Source organism: Acipenser ruthenus, chromosome 5 (assembly GCF_902713425.1).
Source record: "Acipenser ruthenus chromosome 5, fAciRut3.2 maternal haplotype, whole genome shotgun sequence".
Taxonomy (NCBI): Eukaryota; Metazoa; Chordata; class Actinopteri; order Acipenseriformes; family Acipenseridae; genus Acipenser; species Acipenser ruthenus.
The window spans coordinates 86,854,654-86,879,928 of NC_081193.1; the positions used below are offsets into that span (position 1 = coordinate 86,854,654).

Here is a 25,275-nt window from a genome sequence, read left to right on the forward strand (position 1 = left end):
CAAAGAGAAGCGTGAGCTGAGCCTGTCGCAGCGAGAGACATGAGCAGTTAGAGTACACCTGCAGAAATACAAAGAGAAGCGTGAGCTGAGCCTGCTGCAGCGAGAGACATGAGCAGTTAGAGTACACCTGCAGAAATACAAAGAGAAACGTGAGCTGAGCCTGCCGCAGCGAGAGACATGAGCAGTTAGAGTACACCTGCAGAAATACAAAGAGAAACGTGAGCTGAGCCTGCCGCAGCGAGAGACATGAGCAGTTTAACATTCAGGTGCTTCACCGTGGAGCAGAGTGTCCTCATTCTTACCTCTGACTGCTGCGTCATGATGATCTCCAAGCGACAGAATGAGGCTGCCTAGCAACAGCCGTAACTGTACCTTTGGAGCAGGCTTATTTACAGCAGCCAGTGGATAAAGCAATTGCCGGTTACTGTATATCATTACTGAGCCTGCATTCTGCATGTCCTTTCCTTTCATGTACCGAATTAGCAAGGTATGTCAGTGCATTAACATGCATACATGCTGTATGCTGGGCAGGCAGGTATGATGTTAATCCAGGCCTGACTGGATTGTGGGTACAAGCACAGAGCACAGCTATTTTAGAAGTCAGATGCTTCAGACCATACATAGTCTCGCTCCAGAGCTCCATTCTATACCATACATGTCACAGTCAGATGCTTCTATTATTTAGCCCACTTGTTAACCCACGCTACTCCAGATACATCCGACAGCTAGGCGCTAAAGAACCATCAACTTATTATTATTATTATTTATTTATTTTATTTTTCTTTAACTAAACTAAAAGCGTGAGATCAGAAATGGTGCAGCTGCAAATTCAACTTTTGCTGCTGCCAGCACTGCAATACCTGCTCCAGGTTTATACTCCAATATTTCTACAGTTGCATTTCTATTCCACAAGGGGGAGACCTCTTTCACCATCTAGGCTGAAGTGCCACTCATGCTTTAAAAGTACCTAGGTTAAAAAAAAATAATAAATAAAAAATAAAAAATAAAACAAAAACAAAAATCTGAAAAGCCAAAGCTAAAATTTTACTGTTAACCCATTGACGACACCCCAGACAGTATGTCTTTGTATGCGTACTGTGGATCTATCTTTCCAGAGCTTATGCTGAGAAACTGCAATAGGCCTATGTGAAGTGTCATATAATATGTATGCTACCAACATAACGTTAGTATTATTTTAGTATAGTCATATTGAGGAAAACGCTCCCAACAAACAAAACTCTGTACATGCCGTTCGTAGCTTTGTCCCCTTTCTTAAGCAACCAGTCTCCTTTTTTGCCCCACGTATTGCAAAAATCATCTAGGCGTTTCTATAAAATAGTTTCTATGTAACAAAAAATCTGTGTAAATAATAATAATAATATTTTCTGTTTTGCTTTCTTAGCTAGAACAGAAGTTGAAAATATAATTTTAAGATCTCCTCCAAGTCTTATCAGCTCCATAGCTACTCAGTTCTTAGTAAAACCTCTAATTTCTTTCCTCCGTTCTGAACCCGCCCTAAGCTACAGTAGCATGGTCCAGGTCAGGTAATCTGCCTCATTCTTATCACACTGCTGACCCCTAACCTTGTTTCCAGGAAGGCAGGAAGTTAGAGAGCATCGGGACAAGCTACTTCCTGTCACTCAGCTGAAGAAGAGCAGAGCCAATCAGGAAGTGCAGAAAAACAGGAAGAGAAAATACAATGTGCAATGTGTCTTTGCCTTAGGGATGCTTGACACATGCAGTTCTGACCAGACTGCTCCACTGCAGACAGCACTGCGATGTTCAAACAAAGAGTCATTACAACATCTGCACACCCAGGGGCATGCTGTGCTGTGCAAACAACACCAGAGAGGCCAAGCAATTACCCCCAGGGGTCTTAACAGTTAGAGAGTTTAATCGTTTAACCGTTGTCAGAAATATGCAGGACAAACACAGAATGCATTGGGGTGTGATTTGAAAAGCCAGAACTGGCCCACTGTTCTAGTGTACACAGAGTCACATGGTAATCCTAACTAGAGATACTAAGGGTGTATTCACACTGGGTCCTTTTCAAATGGACTCAGTCTGGTTCGTTTCATTTGAAACAATGTATCAACGTGCTTGCTGTTCACACTCACCTGCGAGCAAAGGGAATGAGTTCGTTTGGATGTGAATTGAAGTTTATTTTTTTTGGTCCTTTTGCATTTTTTTCTGTACCGAGTTCGCTTGTGTTCACAATGCAGTTTGCAAGTGCACTCGGCTCCTTTATATGGTGTGTGAACCGGATGTTTACAATATCCTGCAAGGCATACTGAAAGATGGCAGCTATTGATGTATTGCTCCAGTTTCTAATAGCATGTTTTAGATTCAGCAGGGGAACAGGGAAGCACTTTGCTAATTTAATTAATACATGTGTTGAATGATATGCAGTATATAGAATAGTGCAGTATTCAGTTACACAACACTGCACTGCTCTCCTACTGTAGGTATTCATTTGAGAAAAGGCAAACATATATTTTACTATTTTTGTGAGTTTTGTCCAGTTGTTCGTCTTGGATTTTGGTGTCTGACCAAATCTATATTAGAGCTTTAGTTTCTCGCACTGTCAATGTAATTAGAGTTACCAGATTTGCAGAGTGAAAAACGGAGACATTTAATCACTGTCAAAAATATGCAGGTCAAATATAGGTGCTAGCCTTAGTGTTTACATACAGTTGCAGTACAGTAAGGGTACAGTGTAGGCCACTTCATATGTAACATTTTTTCCTTTTTCCATACCGTTAAATGCTGTACCCACACACTGTCTTACATAGAAATACATGTTGAAGTAATTCATAAAAAATAGATTAATCTTCTGATGGTTTTCCTCATTGGTTAAACATGTTCCCAATATATTAATGTTTAAATGTGTTTAATTCCCCACCCCATTACCACCAAGCCTGGTTCTACAGTAGAAGATGAAAGTGTAATATTTCTATCTGCTATAATGGACCCTGGTGCAGAGACACCTTGTCACAGCCTCTCATTCCAATGGACTGCGATGCAGTGCCAACACCGCAAGGAGCAGTATCTTGTTAGAGCTGACACTCGCTGATTCAATCGCCTGATGATTACTCGGGATGGGGTGGCAATTTGTTTTTCCACCTTGATGCAGCCAAACGGATCAAATGAACTGACAAACCCAGCAAAGCCGTCAGGGCTGACTAGCGATGGCAATGGCTGCGTTTGCTTCTTTAATCCCAGCTGATCTCAGTCCAAGTTAATACCATTGTCCAGCACAGACGAGGACACTGCTGACCAGCTCCAGTAACAGTGGGTCTTCAGGGTCAAAGCATGTCACTGGCTGGAAAGCATCCCGTTTTCAAAATGAATATCAAGTTTGCTGTAATGCATTTCCTACAAAACTGAACACAGACATACTGTGTAGTGGAATTATTTCATCAGCTATAGTATAACCCCATTAAAGACAACACCCCCACCCCACCCCGCCCGCCCCACACACACACACAGAAAGCCATGTGTTTTAGTTGGTACATATGTGTGTAATTAATTCCACTGGTAAAACTGTTGGGGCAAATTAATTTCAAATTACGTTTTTAAATTGGTCCTTCAAATTGCTGGTACATAGTAATGCTGTTCATGATCAGACTCGCACAGTTTAAAGTTCAACAGCAAAGTGAACTACACCACTATCTATCAATACAAACCCATAGTGGCGAGTGGGGGTGAATGATGCTACTGCACGCAGTGCTATGGATAGCCTGAATGGTACTTCACAAGCATATCAGCAGCAATTATCAGGCCCGCTCCTCGCATTTTAATTAGATGCATTTGCAGTCTAGTGGACGTGATAAGCTTAATGTAAAAAGATACTGGTTTCAGCCCTGCATTTATCAGCAATATTATCAGTAGCCTTCGCCGCTGGGTTTGGCCACACAGATTATTGGCATACCTATAATTCAACCAAACTTCTCCATTGCTCTGCTAAGTCAAGAAAACTGCATTCACTCTCATACAGACTTTTAGTCAAGTCCTGGTGGAGTGTTTTGCTTGGTTCGGAGGAACACTGTTGAAATCAGTAAGTGTATTGTTTGCAGACTTGACTATTTTCTAGTTGTAGCTGTTCTCAGTGGATCCTCCACACAATCCGGCACTAGTGGCAGTCTCTGTGCAGCTCAGAATTGACACCTTTCAGTTTAATAATACTGGGCTCTATTCACGAAACTGAATAGTGTTTATAAACATTGTCCTAGATTTAACAGTGCTTTGGAAAATGAGAATAAACCTTCTCTAAAACAGTTAAGAAGTGTTTTAGGAACGGCAGGCTTGAGTGAATTAATCAAAATGGGCTTTACCGAACAGCCCATAACAAAATGAAACAAGGGCTGTGAACTGGGCCAAGTACTGCTATAAGATTAGCCATTGACTTAACATTTAACACTAACTCAAGAGAAATCGTTCAGTGTGCAATTCATCTGCTTTGTTGTTCCCAGGACACTTTAATTTCATGCATTTTTTAATAGTTTACTAAACGGGAAGCAGGCAGTGTTATAGCAATGGAACATTTAATTACACACTTATTTCTGTATCATTGTCTTACAGTAGATTGTTCTTTGGAAATCATTTGACACAATGGATACAGTAAGTGTGCAAGTGCAGGCTGTGGAAGGCCTTGCACTGGACAAACTTTGTTGGTTAGTTCAAAACTCACAAAATGGGGCAGGTGACGGGGATGTAGGCCAACACAAAAGAAGTTAGTCCTTGTTGTTAAAATTTTTTTTTTTCTTGAACAAACCAAACATGGGTTATCTAACTAGCCATCTAGCAGCTACAGTACCGGCTCTGCCAGGGATCACCATTACAGTACGAAGCGGGCTCTTGAGGGTAGCTTGACAGCTGTCATCATCCTGCTTGTCAAGCTTGATTCACACTCACCAGCCTTTACAAACTGACAAGAGCGAGTGAGTCCAAACCTAGACACAGACTCCCTTCTAAGGGTGTCGGGAGACACACCCCCTTTAAGAAACGAAACAAACAGAACCCAACAGCCTGGCTCCAAAGGAGGAGGAATCCAGCACTGGTTTATCATCGGTCACCTTTGGTTTAACCGTTGTAGCTGTTCTGGACCCTGTGTTTTAATATTTAGTTCTGAGTTGCTAGTATTGTATTAGTAAATCGGGCAGCAGTGTGGAGTAGTGGTTAGGGCTCTGGACTCTTGACCGGAGGGTCATGGGTTCAATTCCCGGTCGGGAACACTGCTGTTGTACCCTTGAGCAAGGTACTTTACCTAGATTGCTCCAGTAAAAAACCCAACTGTATAAATGGGTAATTGTATGTAAAAATAATGTGATATCTTGTAACAATTGTAAGTCGCCCTGGATAAGGGCGTCTGCTAAGAAATAAATAATAATAATAATAATAAATCTCCTGTGTGAGTTGGGGCAGGAGCAGAGCTTAAAAATAAGAACGATGCACTGTGCTGTTCTCAGAGCAGTCAGCTGGCTTTAGGGTGTGAGTCCTGTCCAGCAGAAAGCATCCCATAGTTTTTTGAAGTTGACAACTGTGACAGCAGTTGACAGATGACTTTTATTTTTGTTTTAACCGATTGTGACATTCTAGAGTCAAGCACATTGTCAGGTGGCTTATGAGAACTACTGAGTGCAAGTGCAAATTTCATCAGAATCACAACATTACTGGGGCATCCAGCTTGGTGTGTGCTGAATAGCTTCATGCTTTCATTAAATAAAGGCCTATAGTATCAACACCATAATGTATTTCTTCTCAATACAATTGTTCCACTTTGTGCTGTACTGAGGTGATGTAAAGCAGGGTTATTAATCATCATTGTGGGTCTGGTGCTCAAGTCACACAAAGAAGCCACTGACTCAACAAAACATATAGGTGTACCTGCCAGCAATAATGCAGTATATAAATAGCTTCAAATGCTTTTAAAAAGCAGGATTGCAAGTTTTTCTTTTTTTTTGGTGAGATTCCACTTCTCCGCGAGCTACTGTACCGTACACACAAAGTCACATCGTTCTGAACAAAATGTTATTTTTCAGTATCAAGCACTCTCAGTTTGTATTGCTCGCCGCATCAAATCAATGCCTGCAGCTGCACACTGTAAAGGGCTTCTGATTTTCAATATGAAAGTAAAGCTACAGTCTACAGTAGCATTATGCATATTAAAGCCAATGCGTTTCCAAAATTAACGGCACACTTAATTTGGAATGGCGTTCTAACTCCTATAGCCCGTTATCAGGCTGGAAACAGAGACATGAGATCTGCACTCCTACTCATGGAACACTGTGATCTCATGAGACAGTTTCCATGGCGACCAGCAGCAGCATGTAAAATAATACTGCAATGAGACTGAGAGAAAACTAAGTTATGGACAGTTAATATGCCTGTTGTGAATACATCCAGTCCAGAGGCAGCGGGTGAGGCCGCTGAGCAGATGGTGAGGTACTTGATGACATGCACTGTACGTTGCAGACACGTATGAATAGGTCTGCATTTTCAACTCGCAAAGCAATCCTGATTCACTTCCCTTTGATGCACTGCGGTGCCTGGTGAGCATGGAACACAGCTGGGTTACAGCTGCAATTAATGGATGACTCTGATTGCATGCAGTTTAACTTCAGTATAAACAACCAACTTCCATAGCAGACGTGAGATTGGAAAGACGCCTTTCTTTGTCTCTGTGTTTCACGTGGAATGCATTTTGGAATTTCAGTTTGAATTTAACCAATTCTGTCTGAAATCAGTAATCGATTAATGCAAAAATTGTGATTACTCAATTAACGTGATAGTGCGGTGGTAAGCACGATAGTAAATGTTTTGTGGCCCTTGATGTGGTAACAGTATCTGTATTTAAGTTTTTCATATACTTTAATTAATAGATGTATTACATTTTTTTATGGTATTCCAAATATGAAATCTTTGCAAACAAAGTGAATTGCAGCAAGCTGTAGCTATGACTGTCTTAACCAAGCAATACCACAGGCCAGTGACTCCTCATCTTTAAATCTGACTACAGCTCCCAGATCAAAGCAGGCTGCTTCATGGGAAATGTAGTTCTATCATTCTCAACAGCATTCTTGTCACATTCAAGCAGTACCATATGTTCTTGAGAACACAGAGTACAGATCGAATTTGTAACAGTTAACCTTTGGCGTGTTCCAGCACATTTTATTTTTTTTCTTTGCAACATACTTATGTGATTACGCACAGTATCATACAGTGCATGCTTTCTCTTCAGTTGCATCGGAAAACTGAAGAGACAAAGCGCACCTTGGCCCCCCATCAGTAGAAAAGCCAATAACCTAGTTTTATGATCTGGACTTACGCTGGCCTCAGGCACTCACGTGTTGGTTAGTTGAAAAGTTTTCTTTTCTTTTTTGGGGGAGGAAAGGACTGTTTTTACCCCCAATTAAAAAAAAAAAACAGAGGGTCATCCATTCCGATGAAACCGAGGGCCCTGTAGTTTCACCACAAAGCAGAGGGTCAGCCATTCTGATGAAACCGAGGGCCCTGTAGTTTCACCACAAAGCAGAGGGTCAGCCATTCTGATGAAACCGAGGGCCCTGTAGTTTCACCACAAAGCAGAGGGTCAGCCATTCTGATGAAACCGAGGGCCCTGTAGTTTCACCACGAAGCAGAGGGTCACCCATTCCGATGAAACCGAGGGCCCTGTAGTTTCACCACAAAGCAGAGGGTCAGCCATTCCGATGAAACCGAGGGCCCTGTAGTTTCACCACGAAGCAGAGGGTCATCCATTCTGATGAAACCGAGGGCCCTGTAGTTTCACCACGAAGCAGAGGGTCATCCATTCTGATGAAACCGAGGGCCCTGTAGTTTCACCACAAAGCAGAGGGTCAGCCATTCTGATGAAACCGAGGGCCCTGTAGTTTCACCACGAAGCAGAGGGTCATCCATTCTGATGAAACCGAGGGCCCTGTAGTTTCACCACAAAGCAGAGGGTCAGCCATTCTGATGAAACCGAGGGCCCTGTAGTTTCACCACAAAGCAGAGGGTCAGCCATTCTGATGAAACCGAGGGCCCTGTAGTTTCACCACAAAGCAGAGGGTCAGCCATTTTTTTTCTTCCCCTACCGACCTGGCAAATCTTTTCTTTTTCTTGTTAATAGCCCAGCTGAAGAGAGAATATGAATATTTGAAAAATAGCCCAGACACACTGTACTGCTGTTCAAGAAAGGAGGCCCTTGATCCTGTAGGAATGTAAGGGAGATGAGTATCTTCTTATTAATAACGAACAAGGGGTGGGGTTCAGTATGGCTCAGATATTTCAGTTTTTTATTTTTCTTAAAAATATTTCCCGACATGAAACCAATGTCACCTTACAATAATTGATTTTGAGTTTCAGTGTTTTAAAATAAAATATCAAACAGAACGAAATTTCAATGTACCATTTGTAATTCAGTAATATGAGAGAATTGGTCAGGGGTCTGAATACTTTTGCAAGGCACTGTATATATATATATATATATATATATATATATATATATATATATATATATATATATTTATATATGTGGGGTTGCTTTACCACGCTTGGGGACCTTTTCACTGTCTTTCGGTATAAAATAAGTACCTAAACAACAGCAGATATGGTGTAAACAGGGCGGTGCCTGTATATGTATTCATTAACCACAAAACAAAACCCCAACTCCTCCAAGGAGTACAAACTAAACTCAGTAAATAAATTCTAAACTATAACTGGACGGCTAAGCGTTTACTGTCCCCAAACAATACCTTTTCAATATATTTTTCAGGCCTGTCCCCACAGGTCTTCTGGGGGATGTAGTCCTGCATCAACGCCTGAACTACATAGTTCCTCTCTCCTACCCTTACTCTGCCACATTATATATATACACAAATATATATCTGACTCTACCCTGGTCAGGGGGTACATATTCCCTACAAACAAACAGAACAGCCCTTGTGTGTGTGTGAATTTCCATATCATAGCTCCTCAGCTGAACAGCAAAACAAACCATTTTCCTTTCACAACAGAAAAATGCAGCACTGTGTTCAAAATAGATGTTCTTTTCAATATATAGTTGAAACTAGCCCCCGCGCCACATGATATATACTTCTGTGATTTTTCTTTTTGATTTTTTGATTTTTTAATATACTGCACATGTATTGAATCAGTCACAAGGTTGATGCCACCAATGAAACTCTTTCCTTACACACATGCCACGGTCAGAACTGCTGGTTTCAGGTTCAACGCTGTCTTGTACAGAGCCGTAACAATCCTGTGTCGTCATCCTTATCAAAGTTTACTGCAGTATATCATGGTAAAAGCACTGCAAAGTGTGGTAAAGCAGAGTAAAAGCATGGTAAAACCATGGTAAAAGCACAGGTACAGTAAGTATGATAAATTACATACAAGTACGACAAAAGCATTTTGAATAGAATGAACAACTCAATACATGGTATAAGAATGGTGAAAAAATATAGTAACATAAAAGAAAATACTGCTGTACAAATTCATCACAACAAACTGTTATGAGAGTTTAAGGTACAAAGCAAGCCAAACCCTAAATCACACAGGCCCCAATCAACTTTCCTTTTAAATATCACCTGGTCTAAGAAAAGATTCCCATACTGTACACTACAGCTGTTATTGTTGGTGAAATTTCAACCAGTTTAAGGTTGCTCTATTTGTTTTAAGAACATTTGTTGCTGGAGTTCTTTTGAGAGTCAAAAACACAAACTATTCCAGTCACTCACAGCTACTGTAGCTAATTGGTTTGGCAATATTAATTCTATAAGCTAGGAGAGCTCTGGGAGGCCTGAAGGCAACACCAGATAGTCTAATGATGACACACATGACCCACAGCTATAGCAACATGTTCTGGAAGTGTGCCCTGGTCCCATGTAAAAACCTTGAATTTCACACACTTTTAGATTCACCTGATTTTGAATAATATTACCGGTAACTATCAAGAAATATTTTTGGGAAAAATAGAAAAAACGTAGTTGAAAAACTGAAGTAACCTTTAGAAAATGTACTGGTTAGTCATGTGAAGCAAGGGTAATTCATGTAAGTTCAATTATTATTTTATTTTTATATTTTTTTACCATGTTTTAACCACCAGTTGTAAAAATAAAGAAAATTCCATTGCAACCCAATGAGTCGGCTACACCAAGGTACCTTGAAGTTTTATCACAGCTGTCTGCAGAGTGATCGATCGGATGCATTGATCTTTAAACACCCAGCAGTCGTGCAGCAGAGGCCAGCTTCAGTACAGCCCCCAGCATTCAGTAATATCCCAAAAAAAACAAAAACACAAACAACACTATGTAACACAATTTTTGTTCCTGGGTAGTAAGTGTTATTTCCTAATTGCTTATGCCTCAAAAGTATAGAAAATGGCTATTATCCCCCACAAACTTTGCTTTTGTGACCAGGACAGTGATATTTTGAAATGTACCTATTTCCAATGAGAAAACGGGCGAATTTGTGTCTTTTCGTTCACATAAAGTCAGAAAAAAACAACATATGAATCCAAATTAACATGTATTTATATGAAAGTAATACAAAAATGACTACAAAAGATTTAGAAGTGAGTAGTTTTTCGAGATTTACGATTATACTGTAAATCACTTTCACGAATCAGCCCCCAAATGTAGTCTCCCATCATGTTCTCATTATACTGTCCTTGGTAGCGGCGTTCAAAGTCCAGTATATCCTGGTGGAAGCGCTCGCCTTGCTCCTCCGAGTACGCTCCCATGTTCTCCTTGAATTTATCAAGATGAGCATCAAGGATATGGACTTTGAGGGACATCCTACAGCCCATTGTGCCGTAGTTCTTCACCAGAGTCTCAACCAGCTCCACATAGTTTTCGGCCTTGTGATTGTCCAGGAAGCCCCGAACCAGTGCGACAAAGCTGTTCCAAGCCGCTTTCTCCTTACTAGTGAGCTTCTTGGGGAATTCATTGCACTCCAGGATCTTCTTTATCTGTGGTCCGACGAAGACACCGGCTTTGACCTTTGCCTCAGACAGCTTAGGGAAGAAGTCTTGAAGGTACTTGAAGGGTGCCGACTCCTTATCTAGAGCTCTGACAAATTGTTTCATAAGGCCCAATTTGATGTGCAGTGGTGGCATCAGCACCTCCCAGGGGTCCACCAGTGGCTCCCACTTGACGTTGTTCCTCCCCACAGAGAACTCGGTCCGCTGTGGCCAGTCCCGCCTGTGGGAGTGCGCCTTGGTGTCCCTGCTGTCCCAAAGGCAAAGATAGCAGGGAAACTTGGTAAAACCGCCTTGGAGACCCATCAGGAATGCCACCATTCTGAAGTCTCAAAATCCGTCTGCTGGATGCTTGCAGCCTCTTGATGCCATCTCAGAAAAATGCAGATATGTATCCGCTTAGGCAGCTGGAACTAAACTGAACTGGTGGGCTTAAGGCCCCTGTATTTATACTACTATTTATATTACTGGAAAGTTCTAGAAAGTTCTAGAAGTTGCTCCAAGTTTACTCAGCACTGAATCTATCTGGAATGTTCTGGAAAATAGGTAAATTTCAAAATATCACTGTCCTGGTCACAAAAGCAAAGTTTGTGGGGAATAATAGCCATTTTCTATACTTTTGAGGCATAAGCAATTAGGAAATAACACTTACTACCCAGGAACCAAAAAAAAATTGTTACACGGTGTAATTCCGCTGCTGTGCCACCCAGACAGGATCTGGCCAGTGATCACCCAGTGAGAGAACAGTACAACGACACAGAGGAAGCAGTCTGAGTGCATGCATTACAAAGTCTGCTGACATCACGCTACCAGCTCTTGGCTTTCCATGCCCCAGGCTCTTGAGCTCGGCCGCTGTTGACCGCCGTTATGAGTCACCAGCACGTTGACAGCCGTCCCGGACTAAACAAACATCCATTACATTGCATGGCTGCCTTAAATGCCATCTAATAACAGCAGGGGCCTGGAAAATAACCGGGAGTGGTGTTGTGCACTGCCGGCACCCGGTGCATTTCTCAAGCGGTGCGGGATCAGGGAGACAGATAATCAATCACAAGAAATCAGTAGCCATCAGTCAGGGCCGCAGAACACTCAGATATAACAAGAGGATGCAACAGGGTGGCAGTGTAGAAGCTTACTAAATTAACTAGAAAAAGCATCGTACAGCAGCTTGGTATGGATGGGAAATAAGCAATGTGTTTTTGTTTAGATTCACTTTGTATTGATCTCAGTTTCAGTGATCACATCCCATTCAATTGCTTTCACATACCCAGTTTAGCACTAATGTTGTTTAAGGTAATGAAGTACCACTATGGGTCTGTGAGTGGTATTCCTTACTATACATCCACCAGCAGGGATGTAAATAAGACCCCCATTGCATAGCAGTTTGATCCATTCCTGGTTTTACACCTGAGCTTGTTACCTATACACTGTGGCAAATCAGGCTTGTAATAAAACCTGAAATGGATGAAACTGCTATGCATTATTGCCGTCCCTGCAGAATAGAAATACTGTATTTCCTACTTTGTATACATTTTTTAAATGGGAGCGCCATCTTTAAACAACTTCAATCTTTGGTATACTGATTAGCATTATGAGGCATGGTATATATTAAAATAAGACGTTGTTATTAGAGATGGTGCTCCCATTAAGAAATGGGTAGAAAGTAGGCCTACATAGGATCTGACACACTTCTGCAATATATTCCATTAAAGGTGAAACAACTTACATAGTAAACATTTCATTTTTGTCTGTCACATGTAGGCACAATTATAATAAAAAATTCCATAGACCCTCTCCTTTGATAGCGGGCATTCCAGGTTTTCCAGGTTGCTTAGAACACATCAATGTGATCTGGCAACAAATTCAATCAGCTAAAAAGGAGAGGAAGGAGCTCCATGTGACATTCCTGGATTTGGCTAATGCATATGGTTCAGTGCCACATGAACTACTTTGGGCAGCATTTGATTTTTTCAGTGTACCAATGACAATAACAAATTTAGTGAAAGCCTATTTTGGAGATTTGCAATTCAGTTTTTCAACTTCAGAATTCAGCACTACATGGCAATGCCTAGAGGTTGGAATAATGGCAGGATGCACCATTTCTCCACTGGCTTTTACCATGGCAATGGAAGTAATCATTAGGGCATCAAAATGGGTAGTAGGAGGAGAGCGCTTGGCTTCTGGAATGCGACTACCACCAATTCGAGCATACATGGATGACATGACAACCATGACTACAACAGTAGCCTGCACTAATCGATTATTGGGCAAATTAACCAATAACATTGAATGGGCACGAATGCAATTCAAGCCCACTAAATCAAGGAGCATCTCTATAATTAAAGGCAAAGTAGTAGATAAAACATTCTTCATTAATGGTGAGGCAATACCAACAGTGTCTGAGAAGCCAGTGAAGAGTCTTGGGAGATGGTACGACGGGGATCTAAAGGACACAGTTCGTGTGGGAGAAGTTAGACAACAAGCAGTGGAAGGGTTGAAGAGCATAGACAGCTGCGCTCTACCAGGTAAACTAAAACTCTGGTGCTTTCAGTTTGGTCTACTGCCGAGGTTGCTGTGGCCACTGACTGTGTACGAGGTTTCTTTGACAACAGTAGAGAAGCTGGAAGCTTTAATCAGTTCATACATCAGGAAATGGTTGGGAGTTCCACGCTGCCTCAGCAGAGTGGGACTTTATGGTAAAGGAATACTGCAGCTACCAGTCTCTGCTCTAACCGAGGAGTTTAAGTGCGCCAAGGTCAGACTGGAAATGACATTAGTAGAGTCACGCGATAAATGCGTAAGGGAGGCAGCACCTGTGTTGAAAACTGGAAGAAAGTGGGCGGCAAAGAAAGCTGTGGAAGATGCAAAGGCTGCCCTTCGAATTGGTGATATCATGGGGCAAGTTCAGCATGGAAGAGGGGGTCTTGGTTTCAGTTCAACTCCTCCTACATGGCACAAGGCGGCCCCAGCTCAAAGAAGGAAGCTGGTAGTCAACGAGGTGCAAAAGCAGGAGGAGAGGATGAGGTGTATAAAGGCCATTTCCCAGGCCAAACAGGGAGAATGGATGAGATGGGAGAGTGTGGAACAACGCAAGATTGGCTGGCAAGACCTATGGTCAATGGAACAGAGCAGGATCAGTTTCCTCATCAGGTCAACATATGATGTTCTCCCATCACCACAGAACCTAAACCTCTGGGTAGGAGAGGATCCCTCATGTCCTTTGTGTTCATCACCTGCAACATTAAGGCACATTTTGACAGGATGTAAGGTGGCTCTTAGCCAAGGACGGTTTACTTGGCGCCATGACCAGATGCTGCGATGTTTGGCCTTAGCATTGGAAGACAAGCGTAACATGACCAATAAGTTGCCACCTGTTCCATCAAAACATTACACACAAAAGACAACATTCCTCCGCCCAGGAGAGCAACCACCAAGAAAAGGTGTTAAAACCAATCCTCGCCCAGGACAACTGGAAGCTGCTAGAGACTGGAATATGCTGGCAGATGTTGGTCAACGGCTTATTTTTCCACCTGAGATTGCCACCACTAACCTTCGACCAGATATTGTCTTGTGGTCTGGATCAGCACGCCTTGTTCACCTGGTAGAGTTAACAGTGCCATGGGAGGACGCTGTAGATGAGGCGGAACAGCGAGGATGGAGAGTTCGGGTTTACCCAGTGGAAGTGGGTTGTCGAGGATTTGTGGCACACTCTACAACCCGGTTTCTCAGAGACGTCGGATTCAGTGGCCAAGAGTTGCGTCGCACAGTGAAGAACTTATCTGAAGCAGCAGAAAGGAGCAGCAACTGGCTGTGGTTGAGACGGAAAGATTCTGGCTGGGGACAGGTAAGTAAGCTGGGCTGAGTTGAGTGGGGGACGGAGGGGGGTGATGCTGGGACGCCAGAATCACCGTCGAGCCCTCTTGAGGTGTCGTGGGCTAGTCGACGAAACACTGAGGATGGAAGGTGCCCACTTGAAAACCCCAGAGATGTACCCTACTTAGCTCAATCCAGACGGTTGTCATGCTGATGCGCTGGGGAGGCCGCACTTTGGTTGATCCCCAGAGCCAGCATCGCAGCCGTTGTGTGTGCTGATGCGCCAGGGAGGCAAAATAAGCTGATCCCTGGAGCCAGCATTACACTTCAGCCATTAACACCAGACAGAAGGATATCTACATCATCATATGGAAGGAAACGTAAATGGAGGGAGACGCATATGGATCACATTAGTTTACTGTAAAGCTACGTCTTAGTTGGTGCTTATCTTGGCGAGAGCCGAGTTCAAATCAGCATGAAGTTTTAACATCTACTCTCGTGTAATGGAAATCTTAATGACTGATTTGTCAGAAATATATAAACATTTTCTAGAACTAACACCACCCATCTTTAACCAGAAAATCCATGTAATGCAGGCTGACAGTCCTCTTTTGCAGGCCACCAAAATAAACTACAGCCAAACTAAACTCCTCTATTCCAGGCTGTGCTAGAAAACAAGGCTTTCTATCTGCTAAAAACGGTTTACCAATCTGTTATTGTCAGCACTGTGCAGTCGACAGGCCATTTGTTTGTGTTGTATCTAGGGGGCATGAGGGACTGAACACTGCAGTGTGTGGATAGAACAGCCTCCTCCTGGACGACTGTAACCCATATAGACTGTTTTCAGAAGGAATTTAACACCAGGATAGAGGACACACTCGCAGACAAAGCTCAGAGGCAGCCAAACTAGGTCACAAACTTTTTATAAATGTATCCAAAGCAGTGTTTTAGTTGGAAGAAACGACAAAACGCACACAAAGAAACTGGCAGCTAAGAACAACAAAAAAAACCTGACCTCCTCCTTCTTCAGTTCTTCCAGTGTTTGTCTTCTTGTGTTTGTCTAATCTACTCTGCATGTGTCTGCTTGTGACTGCTTCTGTCTGCTTTCTGTTTCTCTTGCATCATCAGGACCCCCCATGTAAACAAGGCCTCAGTCACAATGGCTACATCTAACTAAAGAAATAAATAAAAGGACTAATAAAAAGCTGTCCGGGACGAGTGCCAGCCCAGCATTACTGGAAATGGGGCCGGGGCGTCAAGAAAGCTGTCTCAGTCCCACCTGACTAAACAGAACTCCTCAGGTTGACGCTGTGCAGAACCTGAAGGATTTTTGCTTGGCTGCCTTCTCTCCATCTCCAGGGGCTCCAGATCATGCTGAGCCTTATAATCATAGTTTCTTTCTGCTGGAACAGCACAGGGGCCAGAGAAATGCAACCACTGTAAATACATTACTGTAGCTCATACAGTATTTCTTTTTTTAATTCCAAGGTTAAAGTTTAAGTATTTCTTAAAAAAAAAAAAAAAAAAAGGAAAAAAAAAGTTGATATATCACTCCTAATAAATAAAAGCATTTGAATGGGATGACATCATACTGTAACTGAAGAATTACAATTGGATCAGACAAGTGGTTCCCCCGGCTTGATTCTCTGCTCATAATAATCTGATGCACTCAGCCAGCATTCCACCAAAGGAAGAAAGTGGTTGAATTACAATCATGCAGCATAAAAAATTGATGTCATCCGATTGACTCTTGCATGGTAAAGACGGTAGAGTTTCACTCAAAAAGGATTTGATTGTACACCCTGGCACACAGAAAGGAAGTGGTCATGCAGTTGCATTAACCCCAGATCATCCTGACAGAGCCCAGAATGGTTCCCCTTCTCAGGAAACGAGATGCCAGCTGTGTGGAGAAAGTGATCTTCTTGGAGGGTGTGCTTGAGGACGAAGGTCTTTGAAATCCTAGAAGTGGCACAGATGCATGTATTCTGGAAGTGTCCTCTTGTGTTCACTCTGTTGAGTCTGAGGGCAGCACTGTGTGTTACTGCTGTAGCCTATTTCAGGACACAGACTGATTACTTGTCAATGAGTTATTCTTTTCTCTCCTGAGATGAGCACTGTTCCGCGCAATTACTGTGTGGACACGGGGCACTGCAGTTCAGAACAAGGCCAACAGGTGGGGGGAATAAAGGAAATGTTCTGCTCTCTCCCTCTCCCTCTACCTCTCCCTCTCCCTCATGCATTTTGTCAATACCCAGGAGATGCATGGTAATGAGAAATTGATAGTGCCCCAGTCTGTGAATTGAAAATATCTATACATAAATAAACCAGCAGGCCTTTTATTTTGTTTGTTTTTAGGTTGTGTTTTTTTTTGTTTGTTTACTGTATTATGAAGACGTTAAATTATTTGTCACAGATTATTACTTGGTTTTCTTTGTTGCACTGATAACATTTGTTTCAGATCAGCATCAATATTAAATTATGTAATGCACTCTGCAGCACTATTAGACAGATACAGACAGACCAGACACAGTGATGTGACCCTAGATGCAAGGCATTCATTTTGGTTGCTCTGTATAAAAAACATAAACAAAATCATACTGAAATGTAAAAAAATGTCTAGCTGACAAATACATCTTGCAGACTATTTTTGTACCTTGCAACCTGTCAGAGAAGTTTCCGATGGAAAAGCACAGTCTCACCCTGCACAGACAGGCTATGGAAATAAGAATTCACATGCTGCTAAATCTCAGTGCTTCGGTTAGGCTATATTAAAACATGCTGCAGCCACCCACACTGAATGACAAGTTCACAGGTTTACAAGCACTTGCACTGACCTGAGGCGAAAGCCTTTTGTAATACTAATCCTGTGATAAATGATGTATTATCTATAATGCACTGCCACAGTTTCTTCGCTCTGCGTTTAGAGAGTATAAATCAGGTTTAAGTTATATTTCAGCAAAAATCATAAATCAATCAATACATACATACATACATACATAATGTGCACCCAGCTGTACACGATAAGGATGTCATTCCATCAAGGAGATTGTCAACCTCATAAACTACAAGAGCAAGTATCAACGTCACCAGAATGTCATGGATGTCTAAAGCAATTTACACCAATGATTCTCAATATATATATATATATATATTATCTACTGAATTAGCATCAGACCAACAGCAGTATACCAAAATTATAACAGATACAGTATCTTCAACCAAAACGAAAGTTTAACCTTTGTGTAATGGTCTCCTTGACACCAAGTCTTATCAGTAATGTATTTACAGATTTCTAATAAAGACAAACAACATTCTGCTGTTCTTTGTTATGCAAGGCGATTTGCTGGGGTACAGGATTACTCCCAAGACATCTACTGTAAGACAGCACTGTGTAATGACCACAGCCAATAAAAAAATAAAAAAATTCAAATATTCATCTGCGTTTTGAAATAATATCCAAACACAAAACAAAGCCATGTCCACCTCAGTTTTAAAGGGTTATACAGAAAGTTCTTCCTTTGAACAGAACCGGCTCTCTTTTAAGACAGTCAACCAATGAAGGGATTCAACTTCAGAGAATGAAACAAAAACAGGAAGAAAAAAAACAACCAACAAAAGAAACCACCTTAACCTTAAACGACAGCCCCAAACGAAGTCCTGAATTTGCAACTCATTTGTATAACGGTGCATACAAAAAGAAAAAAACAGCGTGGTGCTGAGCCAGCACAGTGGAGAGTTTGAGTAAATAAGAGAGAAATCATGGTATCTACCAGTCAGATATCCCAGACTACCAGCGGAGGGGAGACCTGCAATGACATTCAAGTTATACATTTACAATACATAGGAAAGAGTTACAAGTGTTACTAGATTAGCGTAATCATTCATTTACAAACAGTCCAAGTAGCACAAAAATCATTTTTTAGGTGATTCAGTTTATGACAGTCAAGGATTTGTATTTTTTGTGATGATTGCTCAATCTGTAAAAATTAAGGAACAGCAGGGTGCCAAAATTCATGCATCTAAAAGAAAATGAACATACCAATCCCACAAGACAATCGAATGAAAACACATGTTAAGATTTACAGCATATCATTTTATGTATGTAGAATGGTGAGTGGGACATATGTGCAGGAAAAACCGTAGTATTCCACCTTAAAAGACAACATGAGAAATTGGGGCCATGCTTAAAGAATGCTTATTGCAGGGATGGAGATAATACTCCCATTGCATAGCAGTTTAATCCATTCCAGGTTTTACTATGAGTTTAATAAGGTACAGTAGATAAGGGCCACACCCACCCGCCACCCATCTACTTAACAAGAATTGAAATGTTAGTATCATGCGAAGAATGTTTTCTGTTGTGGCAGGATGGGTTACAGAAAACCAACCTATTTTTAATTACAGCCTGGATTCAGTTCTTTATCCCAGACCTGTACAGCAGTTTCAAGAAATACTAAAGTAATAATTATGTTACATAACTAATAATGCATATATTTGTGAGGCACAGGAGACGTAAACCTAAAACTGCAATTACTAATAGGCTTAAAATGATCAAAATCTCATTAATAAGCATTGTTCTTAATGTACAGTAACTACTGTACTGTAAGTTCAGAAATAAAACAAACACACATCTCTTTATTTCACATGCGATTGAACATGAGATGCATTATTGTTCAGCTGACTTGGCAGCTGGTAGTACAAATCAATAAACAACGATATGTGCAGCACATCACGTCACCTGCACTGGCTTGGCCCACTACTTTCTGATGCACTGATTAATTCTGATGCACTCATTAATACACTAATCCACCTTGCTAGAATTGTGCTTGAATAGTTTCAGCAGCATGACAGAGACTTCAAGCCTGGGCACCACATCCCCTGGGTCTCAATGCAATTGAGCATGTCTGGGATGAACTTGAACAACGCATCCGTCATCCTCTGCCTATTCTCTGCGCTAACTAAGTGAAATATTACTGCATGGTTTAAAACCCCATTCACAATTTATGGTACCTTCCAGCACCAGGCTGTGATCAGGGCAAATGGAGGCCCAGCACAATACTAGGTACAGGCCCTAATAAAGTGGCCAGACAGTGTCACTAAATACATTGAGCAAAAGCAGAAAGAGACTTTCCTAGTCTAGATCTCCCCCAATTAATTACAGAGACGCAGAAAATTAAATTGGGTTTACATTGATCAGGATACGGCAGCTGTGTGCTGGAGGGGATGCATTATTACAAACAGCAGGGACCTTGTTTGATAAAAAAACAAACACATCACTCCTCATTAAACGTGTACAGTTATGAAGATTAAAGGGTCAAGCTGCTTTCAAAAGCCAGGCAACAAACAAGCCAGATAAGAAAAGTGACACGGATATGTTTTGAGCTTAAAGACGCATTCAATCATGATTGAAACAGCACACTTCCTCCCCAACATCACTAGCACGCTTGATATCCAGATTCCCTCTTTGTATTAGCCATTCAATCATGATTGAAACAGCACACTTCCTCCCCAACATCACTAGCATTCTTGATATCCAGATTCCCTCTTTGTATTAGCCATTCAATCATGATTGTAACAGCATGCTTCATACCCCAACATCACTAGCATGCTTGATATCCAGATTCCCTCTTTGTATTAGCCATTCAATCATGATTGTAACAGCATACTTCATACCCCAACATCACTAGCATGCTTGATATCCAGATTCCCTCTTTGTATTAGTCATTCAATCATGATTGAAACAGCATGCTTCATACCCCAACATCACTAGCATGCTTGATATCCAGATTCCCTCTTTGTATTAGCCATTCAATCATGATTGAAACAGCACACTTCCTCCCCAACATCACTAGCATGCTTGATATCCAGATTCCCTCTTTGTATTAGCCATTCAATCATGATTGTAACAGCATGCTTCATACCCCAACATCACTAGCATGCTTGATATCCAGATTCCCTCTTTGTATTAGCCATTCAATCATGATTGTAACAGCATACTTCATACCCCAACATCACTAGCATGCTTGATATCCAGATTCCCTCTTTGTATTAGTCATTCAATCATGATTGAAACAGCATGCTTCATACCCCAACATCACTAGCATGCTTGATATCCAGATTCCCTCTTTGTATTAGTCATTCAATCATGATTGAAACAGCATGCTTCATACCCCAACATCACTAGCATGCTTGATATCCAGATTCCCTCTTTGTATTAGCCATTCAATCATGATTGTAACAGCATGCTTCATACCCCAACATCACTAGCATGCTTGATATCCAGATTCCCTCTTTGTATTAGTCATTCAATCATGATTGAAACAGCACACTTCCTCCCCAACATCACTAGCATGCTTGATATCCAGATTCCCTCTTTGTATTAGTCATTCAATCATGATTGAAACAGCATGCTTCACACCCCAACATCACTAGCATGCTTGATATCCAGATTCCCTCTTTTATTAGCCATTGTCTTTGTCCAACAGTACCAAGGTACTGTAGATTACTAATTCAGTTATTAAAACTCTACATCTGTTTACATCTCTATGATCCGGCAGACAGCGCATGCATTATTTACATGATAAAGTACAGCATGAATAACACTGATATTCATCATACCAATCTTTCACAATTCTTTTCTTCTACAACACATCATTATCTCGATTCCTTTCACAAATCCGCAGGGCATTATACAGAACCAGGACATCAAAGCTGCACCACTTAACATTCAAATTGGAAGGACTGCAATGAGCACGACTATTGGCTAACACTGCACAACTGGTCAATGCCTCTCACATCTCCATTCAGAAGCAGACTTCTCAGCCAGTTCATCCAGCTATTCAAATTCAGGAATTACAGCTTTTATTCTGCATGGGGCATTTAGAAAAAGTGCAAAGAAAAATGTGTTCAGCTATCCCCCTACCTATTATTTTCTCTAAGAAAAAAGCATTGTTAAAAAGCTTGTTCATTTAAAGACACAGAAGTTCATTATGGCCAGTACAGAACATTCACTGTGTCACAGTTAGTAGACACGGTTGTACAGAATATTATTATTATTATTATTATTATTATTATTATTATTATTATTATTATTACCATGACTACCACAACCAATAATAATAATAATAATAATAATAATAATAATAATAATAATAATAATAATAATAATAATAATCCGACTACTGCAACTAATAATAATAATGTTGTTACATATCACCGGAGAGTGTCCCCAAGGGCATAATAACACAGTATTTTAAAGCGCTTGGCCAAAGATTATGTGGCTGTGAAATGGTGAATTTTTACTGGACAACACCTATAATAGAAATTATCTTAGAAAATAATAGAATACAGCTGTGCACCAAATAAAATGACAATAAACAAGCTTACTGTCTCTATACCCATGACCTAACTATGGCATTCGTATTACTGTAGGTCAGAGGTAAATGCCAAGGTCAAGCTTTGTAAAAACCCAACACTACAACAGCACGGTACTCATGAACGAACCTGCGATTGCACTTGACCCAGAGAATCGTAGAGCGCTGTTTTGTACCGAGTAGGAAACCAAACTGTCAAAAGCGGTACATATTTATCACATGACTTCAATTTGGATGCCATCTGAGATCAAGTCACAGTGAAGAGTACTGTTAGATTGTGCTCAAGGAGGTTCCATGGCACTGAGTGCAGTTATAACAGTATGAGAGGAGTATGAGAGCAGAGGAGATGCAGTCCGACCAGCTTCTACAGGCCATTCTATAAAGGTATAATATAACATAATTACATTATATTAATACAATCACTGCCATAAATTGTCATTTTTTTGCATTATTTATAGTATTTGTACTTTCTTTTTTTTCAGATTACTCTTACTCTTATTACAAAACATTTAAATCAAAACAGTATTACATTAAAACGACAGATCATTATGTGCCTCGTAAGCAGCTGAGCAATACTGAAATGTATGTGCCTCGTAAGCAGCTGAGCAATATTGAAATGTATGTGCCTCGTAAGCAGCTGAGCAATATTGAAATGTATGTGCCTCGTAAGCAGCTGAGCAATATTGAAATGTATGTGCCTCGTAAGCAGCTGAGCAATATTGAAATGTATGTGCCTCGTAAGCAGCTGAGCAATATTGAAATGTATGCTGATGTGTAAATGGTAAGTTATTGTTATTATTATTATTTTTTTTTTTAACAATGGCCTGTTTTGGCTATCATGAAGACAAAGGCCTTTAACCCCCTCCCTTCTTGTTTCACATTTAATAGGGCTCAATTTATTAGCTCTACTGCTAGGCCCAGCTAGCTGCTGGAAAGTAAACACAGTGTCTGGCTGATAAAAACACTGTACATCACTGTGACACAGCACTAACACATAATATCAATAGAGGTTTAAATTTAAAATATATTTCAGCACTGACTCAATGTTTGGGTACAAAGTCTTAACAAATGTAATAATATATGTCACTGTTGCACAAGAAGTTTGAAAACCACCACGTTGGTGCACATTTTTTATAATTTTTCAGAACTAAATTCTATTGAGCTGTGCCTACTGTATTTGAAGGCTAGGGAGTGCCACCCAACACACACACACACACACACACACACACACACTGACAAACACACAGGCATGCACACGTACCCAACACACACACACACAGACTGACATAAACACACACACACACACAAACACTGACATAAACAAACACACACGCACACACACACTGACATAAACACACATACACGCACACGTACCCAACACACACACGCACATGCACACACTGACATAAACACACACACACGCACACACACCCAACATACGCACGCACCCAACACACACACACACACTACCATAAACACACACACATACGCACACACACACTGACAAACACACACACACACGCATGCACACATACCCAACACACACTGACACACACACGCACGTACATGCACCCAACACACACACACTGACACACACATGTGCACCCAACACACACAATGACACACACATGCACCCAACACGCACCACATATGCTGACACATGCACACGCATACACACTGCCACACGCACCCAACGCATACACACTGACATACACACACATGTACGCACACACACACACACACACACACACACTGACACACACATACTGAGACACACATAAAACATTAAGGGAGCTGCAAATACAAGAATAGTATTGAAAGCTACAGTTGGCTAATAAAAAAAGGTTCAAATTAATATCTCAGTGACTGATCACTGAAGGTACAGTAAAATATAATTTTCTATTTAGTAAGGCTGTTGCCTCATGTCTCACTGAGGATATAAATTGTAGGTATTTCTTATAAAATGTTATCAGCATTAACAATCATAATCAGATTGTGTAGATTACATCCACGTACCCTATCTACTGTTGGGCCATTAAACAAAATTCTCTCTCTCTATATATATATATTCATTTGTGTATTACCGTTCAGATCTCTTTAGTATTAAAACAATACAGAATAGTCTTTAGAAGTCAGAATGCAAGCATTACACATCTGCCAGCTATTCCAAACAATTGTGTCACAACCTGGAGCTGTATCTTCCAAGTCAGTGCCCGTTGTCTCAGTAATGATGTTGGATCTGTTATTGGGACAGCTTGTCTCCACCACCTAGAACTGCTTTAACACAGTCCCCTGGCTCCTTCTCTCATCTCCGATCAAGCAGGCCAGCCAGACCGAGAGCTACCTCCCCCAAAACTGGCTCCCTTTCTGCTGTAGTACAGTGATCTGCTCATCAGCCTTACCTTCACTGGAGGATCCGGAGAGGTCAATAATAACATAGACTCTTCCTTCGGGCTCCAGGTCTATCTGCAATATAAAAAAAACAAAAAAACAGAGGAGATTGTTAGAAAAGCATGTGATAAATATATCACTGCACTATCCTTTCCACTAAATGTAGTGTAGTAATGAACAGCAGGGGGGTTATTAAGAGTTATAGGATGGATTTAGAAAACTAAAATATACCCATAGAGTAATTTGAAGACATTCAGCAACACTATTCATTAAAATGGATGGAGATATTTAACCCTAACCTTCCAATTCACTCTGTCTTCAGTTTCTTTGTATTGGAGCACTCAGCACTTGCTCCTATACTTTTCACAGGAGAAAAGTCTCATGTGGAAGTCATTTAAAAAACCACTCAATGCCACTGTAATATAAAGCATTACCATATACAATGTTAAAAGAGCCTGAACGCTTTCAGTGTGGTGCTGTACTGTATATCCAAGTCAAATCTGAAATGGTGAAAAACTGCTGAGTGCAACGCTGCTGCCCAAGATCAAATCATTTACTTGTCAGAAAAAAAAGTTTTAGGAATCCTGTTCAAATTTAGTGTATTTACTTCTGTTAAAATATAGATGTTCCATCATGATGCCCGAAGGCTCAATGAATAAAGCAGAATATGTAAACCAAGACATTTAAATGTATTAGCTTCTTCTAATGCCTTGCCTTCAG

General features: G+C 41.0%; 1 protein-coding gene across 2 annotated transcripts in view; it reads right to left on the minus strand.

Moving 5' to 3' along the window:
• Positions 1-25,275, minus strand: part of LOC117403245 (protein kinase C epsilon type) — a 161,643-nt gene that overhangs the window by 84,056 nt on the left and 52,312 nt on the right. The window contains exons 2-3 of one of the 2 annotated variants that reach the window (XM_034921407.2): positions 24,567-24,630; positions 18,562-18,597 (exon numbers count right to left, since the gene is read on the minus strand). In XM_034921407.2, the coding sequence (XP_034777298.1) occupies positions 18,562-18,597; positions 24,567-24,630 (100 nt within the window). The remainder of the gene's footprint in view (positions 1-18,561; positions 18,598-24,566; positions 24,631-25,275) is intronic. The other variant, XM_034005248.3, reaches the window with a different exon arrangement.